The sequence below is a fragment of the Podarcis pityusensis genome, assembly GCF_964106645.2.
Source record: "Podarcis pityusensis genome assembly, chromosome: 16".
In the NCBI taxonomy this organism is placed as follows: domain Eukaryota; kingdom Metazoa; phylum Chordata; class Lepidosauria; order Squamata; family Lacertidae; genus Podarcis; species Podarcis pityusensis.
Window position 1 is genome coordinate 34,970,357 of NC_138041.1, and position 17,123 is coordinate 34,987,479.

Consider the following 17,123-nt stretch of genomic DNA (forward strand, 5'->3'; position numbering starts at 1 on the left):
CTGCCCAACGCTCACACTCATGATCCTGAGATTACCAACCTCATCCCCTACTAACTGAGCTATACCAGTTAAATATACAAAGTATTCAAATGTTCATTTGTATTATATTTTTTGCCTTGCGGTGCCATTGCGAAATCGTTTCTCGTAGCGCCCGCTTGAAAATTAAAAAGGGTAAAAGGACCCCTGACCATTAGGTCCAGTTGTGGCTGACTCTGGGGTTGCGGCGCTCATCTCGCTTTATTATGGCCGAAGGAGCCGGCGTACAGCTTCCGGGTCATGTGGTCAGCATGACTAAGCTGCTTCTGGCTAGCCAGAGCAGCGCACGGAAACGCAGTTTACCTTCCTGCTGGAGAGGTACCTATTTATCTACTTGCACTTTGAAGAGCTTTCGAACTGCTAGGTTGGCAGGAGCAGGAACCAAGCAACGGGAGCTCACCCCGTCGCGGGGATTCGAACCGCCGACCTTCTAATCGACAAGTCCTAGGCTCTGTATGCACCCCTAAAAGAAACAGAGATGTATGTCATAATTGGAAAAAAACAAAGTGCAAGAGTCAATTTGAAAACAATTATGGTATAAAAATGATAAGAACATAACAATATTCAACTTAAAGAATTCAATATTAAGGTATCATAAAATAAGCTGGAGAAGTTAATATGTAAAGAACCAGAAAAGGAAGTTGAGGGGGGAGTCCGGGAATTGTAGTTTTCTTTCTCTTTGAGATAACGTTATTGCGATGAATATAAAACTGCAAAACTTAATTAAAACTATTTTTTTAAAAAAACAAAGAACATTATGCACCCCTTCTTCCTTTTGCTGCAAGCAGCCCCGAGCAGGATCTCATTATTCTTACTCGTTTCGCGGGCGAAAGCGGCATACAAAACCGAATCCCCGAACGCGCCCCCCCCCCCCCGCCCAGGGCGCTCGATTTGCGTAAGCGACGCCCCACCTGCTTATATTTGCATATGGGCCACGCCCCTCTCCTCGCGCGGTCCTCTCTGCCTCCCCGGCGCTCTCCTCAGCTGCTCGGCTCGCGGGAGCGGCGGCGGCGCATGCGCGGGAGGCGGTGGTTGCCCTGGCATCGCAGCTGAGGGAGCCGCAGCCCGTGAGGGGGACGACGGAGGGGAAGCGCGCGGAGAGGCGGCGGCGGCGGCGGCGCCTCTGAAACCCCGGGAGCGGCCGGTGGAGGAGGAGGAGGAGGAGGCAGAGGGCCGCCCGGGCCCCGTCTTGGCCGAGATGAGGGACCGCCTGGCCGAGCTGGCAGCGGTGAGGGCGGCGGCGGCAGAGGGAGGGTCCCGGGGGGGGCGGGGGGGTTGTCTGGAGGGCGCCCCCTAGAGGGGCTCCAGCCCCTGGGGTGGGGTTCCGGGGGGCTTACTTTGGAGTAGGCGCGCCCCGGGGTCGCTGAGCCCCGAGTTCGGGTCCACCTCGCGCTGCTGCTCTCGGGTGTAACGTAAAACGTATAAATATGAAATCGGGTGCTATTTTATTGCTAGGATTTATTTATTTATTTGTCCCCCCCTCCTCCTTCTGTGCTACTTCTGAGTAGGCATATGTAAAGGGGCTGGGCACTTCGCAGCATCCTCGTGTTGTTGCACTCGTGAAAGACTCGTGTCGATGCTAAACGTGTGTGTTTTTGTGTGCATATTATTATTATTATTATTATTATTTATTAGTTTGCTGGATTTCGGTTGGGGGGGTTGTTTAGTTTTTTGTTTACTTTGTTTACAGCGGGTGTTTGCTTTTGAATAGGCGCCTAAAGGGCTGGGCTCCGTGTTAGAAGCATCCTCGCTTTGCTCTCATAATAAACACACCTAAAAATACAAACCCCCGTGTTAATATAAAATGTGAGTGCGCATTTCATTAATGTTGTTGTTTTCATTATTATTGTGCTGGATTTATTCATTTGGGGGTTATTTGCTTACTTTAAAGAGACATTTTTTTGAGTGTGTATGTATGTATGTATTATCTCTCCATCTGAAGATCACAGGGCAGTTTGCAGTGTAAAAATACAAATTGAGAAGACAAATAACAGGAAAAACATAAGCAATAACCTGCTTCTAAAAGGCTAAGCATGAACATGCTATTTAAAGTGGGTATTTAGCTCTCACAATTGTGTGTGTGTGTGTGTGTGTGTGTGTGTAGAGCCTTGAAAATATGTAAAAGAGCTCTTAATTCATAGCATTCTCCTTGCCTTACTCTCATTAAAGCCTCATGTTAATATAAAATGTGCATGTGCACTTTTATTATGATGATTATTGTGCTGTACTCGGTTTTGGATTTTTTTTTTACTTTAATGGGGCTTAACTTTGAGTAGGTGTGTAAAGGACTGGGCTCTGAGTATGTGTTTGTCTTAAAATGTGCATGTGCACTATATTATTATGTTGGATTGCTTCGATGTTTTTTCTTTTTCTTTAATAGGGCTTACTTTTGAGTAGGCAAGTAAGGGATTGCTCTTGAGAACTGTCTTTATCTGACCTGTGCACGAATTTCATAAAGACTCCTGTGTATGCATATTTTTATTATGCTAGATTGATTAGCTTTTGTTTTTTACATTTTCTTTTATGGGACTCACTTTTGAGTAGCTTGAGATCTGTCTTTATAGCATCCTCATTGTACTGCTCTCATAAAAACTCATTTCAGATAAAATGTGTGCATGTATGTTTTTACTATGCTAAATTGATCTGTTTTTCTTTACTGCTCCAGATTCTCATTGTGTGCAGAAAAGCAGAACATGCTTAGAAACATATATAATCTAACACATATACACATTATATAATGTACATATTAAAATGTGTATGTGCCTGTGTACACACCATACATTTAAAGCACATCCCTCCCAAAGAATATTAGAAACTGTAGTTTAAGTGTGCTGGAAATTGTAGCTCTGAGGAGTGAACTGCAGTTCCCAAGGTTCATTGGGTAGGGAAATCTGTAGTGTATATGCTCCCTTTTTCTTTTTTACATTTTCATAATTTTTTTACAAAAAGGTATAAACAAGTTTAATGACTATCTAGTACAGTACAATAAAAATATGTATGCATACATTTAATATAATAGAGCTTGTTTGTTTTTAGAGGCATCTAATGTAAAGTGTGTTTGTGCAACTGTGTATGTATTGGACTGGACTGTACTTATCTTTTAAATGGGTGGATAACCTGCAATCCTTCAGGTGTTTCTGTACTCCTTAACTCCTCTTACAACAGGGACTATAAGAATGGATGATGGGAGTTTTCGTTACCTTTTAAAAATATTTAACGCTTTCCCAGTTGGTTTGCTGTGGTTAGCTTCAGAAGTACCTGTTTCTTCTGTGATTTTTTTAGATGCTAGGAAGAGGTGTATTTCATTTTTTTTTTTTTTTTAATATATATTTATTCAAGTTTTTCAATACATAAACATATTTAAACAAATAACATTAATTATTTGACATCTTTTCATCATTACTTTAGACTCCCCCACGCCTCCCGCACACACTTGCATCGTTAAAGAATTGTTTCCAAACAAATTATCATTTTGTTCGTAATCTTGGATTTGATCATTAACATATAGTTTAAACTTAAATCTTATTTAGTGGTAGACAATTACTTCTACTCTGACATCCTAATCAACATTCAGCCAAATTACAATACTTTTGCAGATAAATCTTGAATTTCTTCCAGTCTTCTTCCATCCTCTCTTCTCCCAAGTCTCGAATTCTGCCGGTCATCTCGGCTAGTTGCATATAGTCCATCAGCTGCATCTGCCATTCTTCCAACGTAGGTAGATTTTGAGTTTTCCAGTTCTTAGCAATCAATATCCTTGCTGCTGTTGTTGCATACATGAAAAATGTTCTGTCCTTCTTTAACACACTCTGGCCGACAATGCCCAAGAGGAAGGCCTCCGGTTTCTTAGTAAAGGTGTACCTAAACACCTTTTTTAACTCATTATATATCATCTCCCAAAAGGCCTTCACTCTCGGGCAAGTCCACCAGAGGTGAAAAAATGTTCCTTCATTTTCCTTACATTTCCAACATTTATTATCAGACGAATGGTATATTTTGGCCAATTTAACTGGGGTCATGTACCATCTATATATCATTTTCATTACATTTTCCTTCAAAGCATTACATGCAGTGAAGTTCAGCCCAGAGGTCCATAACCTTTCCCAGTCTTCAAACATAATATTATGCCCAATATCCTGTGCCCATTTTATCATAACCGATTTGACCATTTCGTCTTGTGTGTTCCATTTCAGCAACAAATTATACATCTTTGAAAGTACTTTAGTCTTAGGTTCTAACAGTTCAGTTTCCAGCTTTGACTTCTCCACCTGGAATCCTAACTTTTTGTCATTTTTAAATACTTCTTTAATCTGAGCGTAGTGTAACCAGTCCCGCACTTTATCTTTCATTTTCTCTAAACTCTGCAATTTCCAATTGTTACCATCTCTTTCTAATATCTCCCAATATTTTGGCCAGTTGGCCTCCATATTGGCTCTTTTTCGGGCCTTAGCCTCTAGGGGTGACAGCCACCTCGGAGTTTTATTCTCCAATAAGTCTTTGTATCTTATCCAGACATTAAATACTGCTTTCCTGACAATATGGTTCTTAAAGGCCTTGTTTGTCTTAACCTTGTCATACCATAAATATGCATGCCATCCAAATGCATTATTAAAACCTTCTAAATCTAATACATCCGTATCTTCAAGAAGTAGCCAATCTTTTATCCAGCAGAAAGCTGCCGCTTCGTAATACAGCTTTAGGTCTGGCAGGGCAAAGCCCCCTCTTTCTTTTGCATCCGTTAATATCTTAAACTTAATTCTGGGCTTTTTGCCCTGCCAGACGAACTTAGAAATATCTTTCTGCCACTTCCGGAAACATTCTGTCTTGTCTACAATCTGTAGTGTCTGAAACAAAAATAACATTTTTGGCAATACATTCATCTTGATGGCAGCTATTCGGCCTAACAAAGAAAGTTTTAATCTTGACCAACTATCTAAGTCTCTCTTAATTTCTAACCAACATTTTTCATAGTTATCTTTAAATAAACTCAGATTTCTTGCTGTTATGTTTACCCCTAGGTATTTCACTTTCTTGACCACCGTTAACTCTGTCTCCCTCTGAAACCGTTCCGACTCAGTATCTGTCAAATTTTTCCCCAATACCTTGGTTTTTTGTTTATTTAATTTAAATCCCGCCACTCGACCAAAGTTTTGAATCAGTTGTAATACTCTTTTCGTACTAGATTCCGGCTCCTGTAATGTCAGAACTAGGTCATCTGCAAACGCTTTAAGTTTATATTGTTTCGCTCCGACCTGGATCCCTTCCACCAGCCGATCCCCTCTAATCATATTCAGGAGCACTTCCAGAACCGAGATAAATAATAGTGGGGAAATCGGACAGCCTTGTCGTGTACCTTTTTCAATTTTGAACTCTTCTGTAACCACATTGTTAACTATCAGTTTAGCCTTTTGTTCTGAGTATATTGCCTCAATCCCATTCTCAAACCCCCGTCCCACTCCCATTTCTTTTAAATTCCCTTTCATGAATTTCCAGGATATGTTGTCAAAGGCCTTCTCCGCATCTATAAAGATTAAAACTGCTTTAGTATTTATGTTTGTTTGCAAAAGTTCCAATATATCTATGATGTTCCTTGTATTAGCATACATTTGTCTACCTGGGAGAAAGCCTGCCTGGTCTTTATGAATTACTTCATTTAGAACTTTCTTAAATCTACGTGCCAAAACATCTGCAAATATTTTGTAATCCACATTTAAAAGGGAAATGGGACGGTAGTTCTTTAATTGTGTCTTTTCACTTTCCGATTTTGGTATCAATGTGATAAAAGCTTCTTTCCATGATTCCGGCGCCTTCTTCCCCTCCATAATTTCATTGCTGACCTCCAACAATGGTTGTATCAGGTAGTCTTTCAATGTCTTATAGTAGATGGAGGTCAGCCCATCTGGCCCTGGCGATTTGCCCTGTTTCATGTTCTGGATGGCCTGCTCAATCTCTTGTCGTGTTATTTTACCATTCAAAATTGTTTTGTTTTCTTCTGACAGCTTTGCTAATCCATTTTTCTCCAAAAATTGTTTAATCTCAATTTCATCTTGTGGCCCTTGAGTATATAACTTTTTAAAATATTTCTGAAAACACTTTCTGATCTCTCCAGGGTTCTGAATACTTCTTCCTTCAATCTCTAGGTTTGTTACCGTATTTAGTTTTTGTCTCTTCTTCAACTGCCAAGCTAGCAGTTTTCCACATTTGTTAGCCGATTCAAAAGTTTTTTGCTTCATTATTTTAATCTTCCATTCTATTTCCTGGTTTATCAATTTAGAATATTGTACTTGATAAAGTTTAATTTCTCGTAGAATCGGCTGAGACTTTGGGTTAGATCTTAACTTCTTCTCTAGCTCTTTAATTTTTTCCAAAATTTTGTCCTTCCTTTCATTCTGTGATCTTTTCTTTATGGTGTTCTGTTGTATCAGGAACCCTCTCATCACAGCTTTACTTGCGTCCCATATGGTTCTTTTTTCCACCCTGGTGTTCATATTAACCTCAAAATAGTCCTTTAGAGTTTTTTGGGCCTTCTTTACAATCTCTTGGTCTCTAAACAGGCCATCATTCATCTTCCATCTAAAGGAGCCGGTTGGGATCAGCGTCATATCCATTCTCAGTGCGTTGTGGTCGGAGCATGTCTTTGGGCAGATTTCCACCTTTCTAATCTTGGGTGCCAGACTTCTAGTTATCCATATTTGGTCGATTCTTGTCCAAGTCAGTTGGGCTTCAGAGAAGAATGTTCCTTCTCTTCCCAGGGGGTTTCTCACTCTCCAAATATCAATCCAGTCCATATTGTCAGTCATTTCAAAAAAGGTCTTTGGCAGTCTTCCCTCTTTAGTAACATTTTGATTCTGTGACTTATCCATATTGGTTGATACGACTCCATTCATGTCTCCCATCATGATGATGTTGTTGTAATCCAGATAATCCAGCATAGTCTCATGCAACTTCTTATAAAAATCCGATTTTCCTTCATTTGGGGCATAAATTCCTAATATTAGAATTTTTTCTCCTTGATGTTGTATTTCTATTGCCAAAATTCTTCCATTTTCATCTTTAAACAGAAATTTAGGTGAAAGGCTCTCTTTTGCATAAATCACTACGCCTCTCTTTTTGACTATGTCAGAAGATATAAATTCCTGGCCGAGTCTTTTATTTATTAACACTTTTCTGTGGAGCCTAATCACATGTGTTTCTTGTAAACAAATAATATCCAATTGTTCTTTTTTTAAAATGTGAAAGATTTTTCTCCTTTTCTCCGGACTGTTGCAGCCATTTATATTCCAGCTCAGAAGCTGCAGAGACATCCTGAATAAATCTGGTTATTCTTGCTGGGGTGGTACCTTGTTCTCCTGTCCCTGAGGATCCGAGGGCGCAGGCTCCCCTGAAGGTTCGGGCCCTGGTACTCCAAGTCCTTTGTGAAGATCTTCTCCGTGGGCTCCCAGAAACTTGTCTCTATCCTCCAATGTTCTAATTTTGATCTTTTTCCCTCTGAAAGTAAAAGATAATCCTTGAGGAAACTCCCACCTGAAGATAATTGAGTTGCTCCTCAACAATCTTGCTAGTTCCGTGTAGTCAGATCTAAGGTCCAACAGTTGTTTAGGGATATCCTTGTAAATTTCAATTCTCTTGTCCAGGATGTCCAGTGACTTCCCGTAGTGCAGGCCCAAAATCTTATCCCTTTCCTCCTTGGATCTCAATATAATCAAACAATCTCTGGGCTTCTCTTTCCTCCTAAATCTTCCAAGCCTGAAAGCAGATACTATTTTAAAATCTTTTTCCTCTAACTTCCAAAACTTGGAAAGTTCTTTGGTCAAAAACTCAGTTAAATTGTCTTCTTCTACTTCTGGTATTGACCGTATCCTCAAGTTGGCCTCCCTGTTCCGCAGCTCTGTCATCAAAAAGTGAATCTGATGTTCTCCAACTTGTTTGCTGAGTGGTCTAACTTCTTTCTCCAATTCTCCCAGTCTTTGACTAGTATCCTCAGCCAATTTCCGGTTTTCACCTACAGCCTCCTTCAATTCTCCAATGGATTGGACATTCTGTGCAACTTGTCCAGTTAATCTATTCAGACTTTCTGTATTCTGGTCAATTTTAGCCGTTTGCAAATCAGCCTTTCTATCCAAAGCCTCCAATTTTTCAAAAATTTTATCTAAAACAGAAGCACTCCCTCCTGAGGCCATATCTTCCAATTGTAATTCTTCCGTTTCTCCCTCCCCTGCCTGTGACAGGGAGGCCGCCTCTGTCTCAGGAGGCAAAGTGGAAAGCAAAGCAGGCACAGATGATCTACGCTGTGAGGCTGCAGATAAAGTTAAAGTTGTTTGTTTGGTTCTTCCCCTTTTCCTTGTTCCGCTCATTCCAAAATTATCTAAGGGCCAAGGTCAAACTGAGTTGTTCCCATGAGAATGTAGAAGCCCAGATGCAACAGTCAAACAGAAGGCCGGGAAAAGGAAAGTAAAACACAGTCACTGCTGTAAGTCCAAAATCCTCTAGAGGGAGCTTAAAATGTCTTAAGGGAGAAAGTCAAGTCCAATTCAAATTTGTAGCTCTAATTCAACATCCAACGACCTCCACAAAGTTAAATTTTTACAGAGTATATGTAAGGCAAAACAGTATTTCAGACAGTGCTTAGACTGCAGATGTTTCAAAATAACAAGTTCCAGCTCAGAATGTTTCAAAGTCTAAATTCAAAGTATCCAATGTTGCAGACTGATGCTCAATTACTCAGGCAGCTCCAGCACCTGGGATTCTTATTTAATTTATAATCCACTGGTTCAACAGAAGAAAGATATCCTTGTTCCCAAATAAGTCCAAAAGCAAACAGCTTAAAATCTCTTTGCCCTTAGCTATTTTAAATAGGTGCCAGCAATTGATTAAAGCATCGCTTTTAGTCTCCACTCCTCCTGTTCTTTGCTTTCAAGTTCAGTGTTAGCGGAAGACGGGCTTCCTGTTTATCGTCACTCCGCTTTCAGCCAAATTCAAGATTTTAAAGGTCTCCAAAAATTCTTAAAGTCCAAATTACTCACGAGTCCAAATTAGAGTCCAAATTACTTAAAGTCCAAATTACTCACGAGTTGCAGCTTTTCTGAATTTGAAGATTGCAGGAAGAAAGGTCAGCGCTGACCGGCAACAGCAACGCGGCTTCGCTCCGTTGATTGCGCAACGACCCACAGCGCCGCTACCCCCTCCGCGATCCGGAGCCCCTTACGGGGTCCCTTAGGAAGAGGTGTATTTCAAGCCCTTGTTGCATCTAAGAATTATTTTCTTCCCTGACATTCTGAAGCAGTGGAGCCACATTTGACTTCCTTTGCCCCATATAGCATTCCTAAGGGTAAGAACAATTTGCCCTTAGAAGAACACAGATCTTCCTTAATGCTTTCTGCATGTGTTAGAGAAAGCCCAGAGTAGTAATTAATACAGAACAGGCCACTTCTTCTGACAGTGGATAAGTCTGAGGTATCTCTCTGCTGGAAGGGATCAAATACTCAAATCACACCTAATGCAGAGATGTGTCAAATTACCCACCCTGGTTGGAATGCAGTAGCTGAGGTGCAGTGGGGAGGTGTTTGGGTGGGTTGGTATTTGGGGCTTACAATTTCTTCTAATGATTGGTTTAGTTTTGCATACAGTTTGGCAGCTGCCCTTATAGGTGGTTTACCTTCAGAGTATGGTTAATGAATGAGATGTTCTTTGAGGGATGTGCAAGTTGGGGTCAGGTGCATTTGTGCCAGTGTAAAGGAACTTTAAGGCAGTGAATCATGTTGATGATGGTTGGAGGCAAAGGTGCCGAGTTGCGCCTAACATTGGGGTACCCATCGTGCGTGCATGATGTCACACGCACATGGCCCCCCAAACCAGTTAGGTCAACTCACCCCCACCCCACCCCATCTTAAGTTGTCTTTGTTTGCGCTGTCTCAAGGCTAAGGCTGCCTTGGCGAGGCTAATTCTTCCCCCTTCGTGGGGCTTGCTGACGTGCTTTAGTGCATCCCTTTGAGTTTGCCAGGGCGCCTTCTTGGAGGGCGCCCTGGCAATCATCAAAGGGATGAGCTGGGATGAAGATGTTTTGCCCCACCACATCCCTGGTGGAGGACGCACCAGGGCAAATACAGTTCACCCCACCATGTCCCTAGCACACCTTCCAATAAGTAGCCCTTGCAATCCTCAAAGGGATGCACCAGTGCGAAGATCCCTAGCCCACAAATATTGAGGGGGCTGAGGACAGCTTGGCCCCTGGGTTTGTCATGCTTGTTTGGAGGTGACATTTGGTGCATGAGATGGCAACTGGAATGGGGAGGTGAATGAATGTGATGTCTGTGGGGCAGAGGTTTGAAATCCGTACTATAACTGCTAGGGATATATGAGAAGGCATGGGTTAAAGTGAGGCACAGTCTCTAAGAAGCAAAACCCTGAACTGGTTCCTGGATGAAGTGCAACTTCCTGAGGTCGCTTTAGGCAAGCTGTATCTCTTGGGCTCATGCTTCCAAAGAAGAAGGTGGTGGGTGGGGACTGGAAGAAACAAGGTCACTGTGAGGATCGGTACGCAGAAACAGATGCATTGTGTGAAGTGTAACTGAGGCTGTGTACACACTAACCCATTTGCAGCACAAAAATGTAGTTTTTCACAATTTGGAATTATTCAAGTTTGTCCTCAGCATGCCTCTTCCCGTCTTGATTGATTTGTGATCCTGCCATCCACAAGGGTGGGTGTGGTTAATTTATATGCTTTTGAAAACCCTCCCCTTGATTAGGTTATCCATTCCTTTTCCTTCCTGCACTTGTCCAAGGTGAATGAAGGAGGAAGTGGTGATCTTGGTATGTACCTATCTGGTATCTTATTGGGCAGGTGTGGATACACACACACACACACACACACACGGCCCATTCCTACATCTGTTTTCAAGTGGACATACTGTGAGGTGGTGCAGAATCAATCCACGTTAAGTTTTTATTTTCAGAATGAAGCCAGATTTTCAGGAAGTGTTTTTCAGGGGGGCAAGTGTATATGTAGTAGAGTTTTATTGCACATGGGCTACATAGAAAAAGCAAGTACACAGTCTATTGTTTCTAGAAGTCACATGTTGTGTTTATGTAGCCTGAGCATGGTAATCATGCTAGTGAGGCAAATGGGAAGGAGCGCATTGCTCAGGTGTTACAGATTGGGAAATGTGCATTGACTTTAGATGGGTTGTGTAGGCAGGGAATAGAGAGCAGCAGCTGCTGCAAGGGAAGTGGATGTGAATTGGTTTAAACTAGATGGAGCTTATGGGAGGGTAGTCAAGCTTCGGTGGGATATTTATGAAAAGATAAATCTATGCCATCCTCCAGTCAATGGATTGAGGATATGACAACACTCACAACTTATGAACTGATTGCTTGTAGACGTAGACGGTATGTGGACAAGTATAATGTTATTAGGAATACGTTTATTAAAATGCAGTTGTACCTCATAAGTTGAACGCTTTGCGATTCAAAACTTTTTGGCTCCTGAACACAGCAAACCCAAAAGTGAGTGTTCCAGTTTGCGAATGTTCTTTGGAACCCAAACATCCGACATGGGTTCTGTGGTTTCTGAACATTTTGGAAGTCAAACAGATTGACTTCCGAGGTAAACTGTATAGTGGGTTATAAATAACCATATATGTATTTGGATGATAGTAACATTTATATACATATGTACTTGTCTAGCATATATGGAATTGTAGTTGTTTGCATATATAGTGATATAATATACCTTCCTCCCCTTTTTTCTTTTTTAAATTCACTTTTTATTTCCATTTTATTTTGTTCAGTTGACATATTCTTAATAAAAAATAGTAATAAAAAAGCTGGGGTGGGATATGACTGTTGGAGTGGTGTTTTGAGAGGATCACGGGGTGTTAGACTGGTCAGTATGGCAGCATGGAGGGGATGCTACCAAGTTGAGTCATGACATGTACCATTTGAGTGAGGCTTTGTGGTACATTAATCTGCGTGGCATGACTGATGTGGGTTTGGGGAGTTGAGTTGTGAGGCGGTAACTGGATTTGAACAGCAACCATGTGAGCATGTACACACATATAATAATAATTTACATAATTTTATATGCCGCCCACCCGACTGGCTTACCCCAGCCGCTCAGCAAAATATATGTAACCTGATCCATGAATCAGGGGAAGCTTAGCATGAGAGCTAATGCAGAAAGCAGAATCCAGCTTGGGCCTGTATCACAGGCGCTGGGATAGTCAGGAGATGCAAACAGGAAATATGGGTCAGGAAGGGTTGCCATGTGGTAAGGATAGCGTGCAAAGGAAAAGCAACAGATTAGCCTTGAAAATTTCAATAAAGGCATGATGGGAAATTGAGTGTTAGTCCAAGTTTTTGTGGATCCTGTGCTGATCTCATCTTATTTCACCCCGTGGTCCTCTACCCCAGTCTCAAAATGCAGCTGCCTACCCACATGCACTGCATTCGTTTCCATTGCCCCAACTCTTCCATTTCTTGTTTCCCATTTGTGTGTTCCTGTGGCTGTTTCTCTGTCTTTTGACCCAATTTCTTCTTGGTTTACTCTGTAAAATATCATGTATGCTTTATCAATACGTTGTTGTTGTTTAGTCGTTTAGTCATGTCCGACTCTTCGTGACCCCATGGACCAGAGCACGCCAGGCACTCCTGTCTTCCACTGCCTCCCGCAGTTTGGACAGACTCATGCTGGTAGCTTCGAGAATACCATCCAACCATCTCATCCTCTGTCGTCCCCTTCTCCTTGTGCCCTCCATCTTTCCCAACATCAGGGTCTTTTCCAGGGAGTCTTCTCTTCTCATGAGGTGACCAAAATATTGGAGCCTCAACTTCACGATCTGTCCTTCCAGTGAGCACTCAGGGCTGATTTCCTTAAGAATGGATAGGTTTGATCTTCTTGCAGTCCATGGGACTCTCAAGAGTCTCCTCCAGCACCATAATTCAAAAGCATCAATTCTTCGGCGATCAGCCTTCTTTATGGTCCAGCTCTCACTTCCATACATCACTATTTATCAATACAAGCACACCTTATTATATTGCATGTCAAAGATATTGCTCCTTACGAGGACATGGGCAGTCTGGCCACTTCCAGGGGAAGGAAGTCCTCCACTATTCTGCTTCTGGCCACGGGAGTGGAGCTGACTGGGGCTGGAACTGGGCTTTCCTCCTCTCACTCCTACAGCCAGCAGGACTTGGCATAATAGACTACTGTATAGTGTAAACATCACTTTTATATGCACTAGCACTGGGGAACAAATAATAATAATGCTTAACTCGCTTTATTACAATACTTGCTTTCTTGAGAGTGGTCTGGAACTGAACCCACAATATCTCCAAGGTATGCAATGCAGTGGTACCTCAGGTTACAGACACTTCAAGTTAGACTCTGCTAACCCAGGAATAGTACCTGGGGTTAAGAACTTTGCTTCAGGATGAAAACAGAAATTGCACGGCGGCAGCAGCGGGAGGCCCCATTAACTAAAGTGGTACTTCAGGTTAAGAACAGTTTCAGGTTAAGAACGGACCTCTGGAACGAATTAAGTTCTTAATCTGAGGTACCACTGTAGAACTAAATGTAATAGAACTAAAATGAATATTAATTCATATAGTGTTTAACTTCACATAAGGATCAGAGAGGGAATCTTCCAGGAAATTGCGTGCACACACACACGGTACCTTTGAGATAAATTTCTGTACTGTGAAAAAAGAGTCACTTCCTTATCTGTTTTGCTAGAAAACAGGAGGTGTAACTAATCCTGCAATTTTTAATGTGATTTGCTAGTGTAGTTTTCTGGTTTTGTGCAAAGCTGAGGGGTCAAAGGGGGAAACAGTTCAGGAGCATGCTTGAACTAGTTAGGGGCACAGCCGGAGAGAAATGAAAGCATTGATGGAATCAGTGTGTGTGGAAAAAGGGAGTTGCAGAAAGTGGTAATTCGTCTACCCACCCAAAAACACAGAAGTAAATTGCAACCCTGAGTGCTGTGTTTTGGAACCCAATTTTCCCCAGTTCATTAGTGGGTAAACCTGCATTTACAGGGGGAAAGCGTTGAGATCGGCGGCATGTTTGGGAACTGGCTATTCTCCCACCCTAGGTTTCTATGTGCAGGGATTCTTGTCTTTGGTTTTATACAGAAAAACCTTTGGACTTGTGAGTTTGAAGTGGTGTAGTTAAGAGGCAGGTTGCTCATGTGAGAATCAGTCCCCTGAGGAGCAGAAACGCCCCTCTGTTGTTCAAATCAGCCCCCGTTATAGCAGTTACAGATGCAGATAAGATTATTTCTCTGTTTTATGCCCATGGGGAAAGGGATAGGGATTGCGTGACTCTTCCAGAGGCTGTTGGACTCCCAACTCTCACCAGCCCCTGCCAGCATGGCCAACAGGGAGGGATGATGAGAATTGCACTTCAGCAAAGTTAGGAGGGCCGGAGGCGTTTGAGCTTCCTTTGGGAACAATGAAAGTACTGCATCTGCCTGCATTTTTTGTATGTTTACAAGTGGGCATTCAAGCTGTGTGTGTGAGTGAGAGAGAGAGAGATACATATATGCTTTCCTTCCGCCTATTCTTATCTCTTCCTGACGCAGCAAAAGTTGAGAGGGAGGTGTTGAGGGTGTGAGAGAGAGGTCTTTTGTTTTAGCATTGGTGGAAACTCATGAAATGGCGTTTGGAGAATTATGCCTTCGGCTTTTGCATCTGTATTCTGGAGAGCACCAAAGCAGTGCAATATACCTATCCTGTTTTCCCAATAACCCTTCAGGATAGGCTGTTCCTATTTGATTTAGCTACATCCAGAGTTGCTCTATCACTGTCATGTGGGTGTGATTGGAATACAGGGTTGTTGTTATTGTTGTCGTTATTGTTTTGCATCTTTCAGTTAAGCTATTGCAGGGGCAGGGAACCTCTAGCCCATGGACCCGCGAGGCCCTTTCTCCACACCTGATGTAGTATGAAATGTAAGGTTTGGGTTGTGTAGCTGCCAACGCACCTTCAGATGGCTTAAGCCTATTTTTATTTTAACTTTTTGAAAGTCTTGAATTAGCGTTCATTTTTCTTACAATTTTACTGTTTTATTGTTTTTGTAAATTACTTTGAGGTTGTTGTTTTTTTTAAAAAACGCCATGTATCAGTTTTTTGAAATGCTGCTGAACTCCTTCACATGCCCAGTGCTTGTAGAACGCAGGCTTTGGTTGTATTGCATGTTTAGGTAAAGATAAAGGGACCCCTGACCATTAGGTCCAGTCGTGGCCGACTCTGGGGTTGCGGCGCTCATCTCGCTTTATTGGCCGAGGGAGCCGGCGTACAGCTTCTGGGTCATGTGGCCAGCATGACTAAGCCGCTTCTGGCGAAACCAGAGCAGCGCACAGAAACTCCATTTACCTTCCCACCAGGGCGTTACCTATTTATCTACTTTGCACTTCGAACTGCTAGGTTGGCAGGAGCTGGGACCGAGCAACAGGAGCTCACCCCGTCACGGGGATTCAAACCACCGACCTTCTGGTCGGCAAGCCCTAGGCCCTGTGGTTTAACCCACAGCGCCACCCGTGTCTCTTGCGTGGGAGGGTTCTTTGTGCGTATTGCATTGCAGCCAAGACACAAACACACAATTTCGAGGAGACAACCAACCACTCAGCTGAGTAGAGTTTGGATCAGGGAACTGTCCCAGATGCAACCGTCAGTCTAAGCTAGAACGATGATAAGTTGTTCCTCCAGGGCCGCTGGGTGCTGAGGTGGCTATAGAAAACGGGACTTATTCAAGCAAAGCAGAATGGAGAATTGGGTTAACAGATGTTAGCCCCACTGGTTTTTCTTAGACTTGCTCCCTAGTAAGTGTGCATAGGATCGCAGCCTTAACTACATAATTAGGAAGTGCTTAATTGGAAAAAAACATTTCATAAGTTATTCTCCAAAGACTTCATAGGAAAGTTTGAGGAATAAATATTTCCGATCTGTCTTGTGTGCCATAAGCTTGTTCTACGTCTTTCCAGTGAGTCATGGGGGGTGCAGGGAGCACAGGAGGGAAAGACCTGTTTATTGCACATGAGGGAAAATCAGTAATGATTTTTTGTTTTCAGTGTTTTAAGTGTGGTTTAGTGCATCAAGTACTAGCCTTAAAATGTAGTTTGATTAGTAAAATATGTTGTTATACACAAGGACAAAGTGATAGCTAATTTTATTGCTATATAATAGCTTGCAAAGCTAGAAATCATCATCTTCTTTTTTGTCTTGAGGTTGAAACAAATTTGTTTCTTTTAATGCAGGCACAAGGAACCTCTGGCCCTCCAGATGTTCCCAAACTACAACTCCCATCTTTCCTGGCCATTAGCCATGCTTGTTGGAGGTGATGGGAGTTGTAGTTCAACAACGTCAGGAGGGCCAAAAGTTCCCTACCAGTGTTTTAATGGATATCTTTGAATAACATAATACTTGTTTTTTTAAAGCGCACCCAAAATGAAGATGGAGAGGCATCTGTTGTTGTTGAAAATGACCATTATATGGAAGACTTCTTCCAGCAGGTAAGATGCATGCAAGAGACAACCAAGAAGGAGCTACATATTGTAATAATCATATTTATTTAATGCAGTAAATCATAGAATTGTAGAGTTGGAAGGGACCCCTGTGCTTGGCACTTCTGAAGGCTGCAAAGCTTGCTCAGCATGCATCCCTTTTCAAATGCCTGACAATCAGCTGGTTGACGGGTGTTTGGGAAGTGCTGCATACAGGGATGAATTATCTCTACCACCCCACCCTCATGGACCAGCTTTGATAGGTCTCTATCAATCGATTCCATTACAATGCCAGATAACTGACAGGTGGATGGTTGCATCCACATGTCAAAGTCGCAGCCACCCACAGGGGACAGGGGCATAAATATCTTGCCCTCCTGGTCAAAAAGGTCCCCCACTCTTGGTTTTGGAACCTCTGAACTTGGGTTTGAAGATGAGTTCTGGGTGACAAAGGTTGGCCTATGTTAACCGAAGTGAGTTCCAAACATTCTGTGTTCCTAGTTTAAAAGTAATTCTCTCCTTGCTGTTTTCCAACCTTCATCTCAGTCCTGGCATATGTATAAGAGAACCATCACAACTTGGTGAAGTAAT

General features: G+C 42.3%; 1 protein-coding gene across 2 annotated transcripts in view; it reads left to right on the forward strand.

Moving 5' to 3' along the window:
- Window positions 1–1,056: 1,056 nt before the first annotated feature.
- The window catches only part of STX2 (syntaxin 2), a 37,503-nt gene continuing 21,436 nt past the window's right edge, over window positions 1,057–17,123 (forward strand). Inside the window, exons 1-2 of one of the 2 annotated variants that reach the window (XM_080985272.1) lie at window positions 1,057–1,264; window positions 16,467–16,541. In XM_080985272.1, the coding sequence (XP_080841398.1) occupies window positions 1,235–1,264; window positions 16,467–16,541 (105 nt within the window). In that variant the 5' untranslated portion in view covers window positions 1,057–1,234. The remainder of the gene's footprint in view (window positions 1,265–16,466; window positions 16,542–17,123) is intronic. The other variant, XM_080985271.1, reaches the window with a different exon arrangement.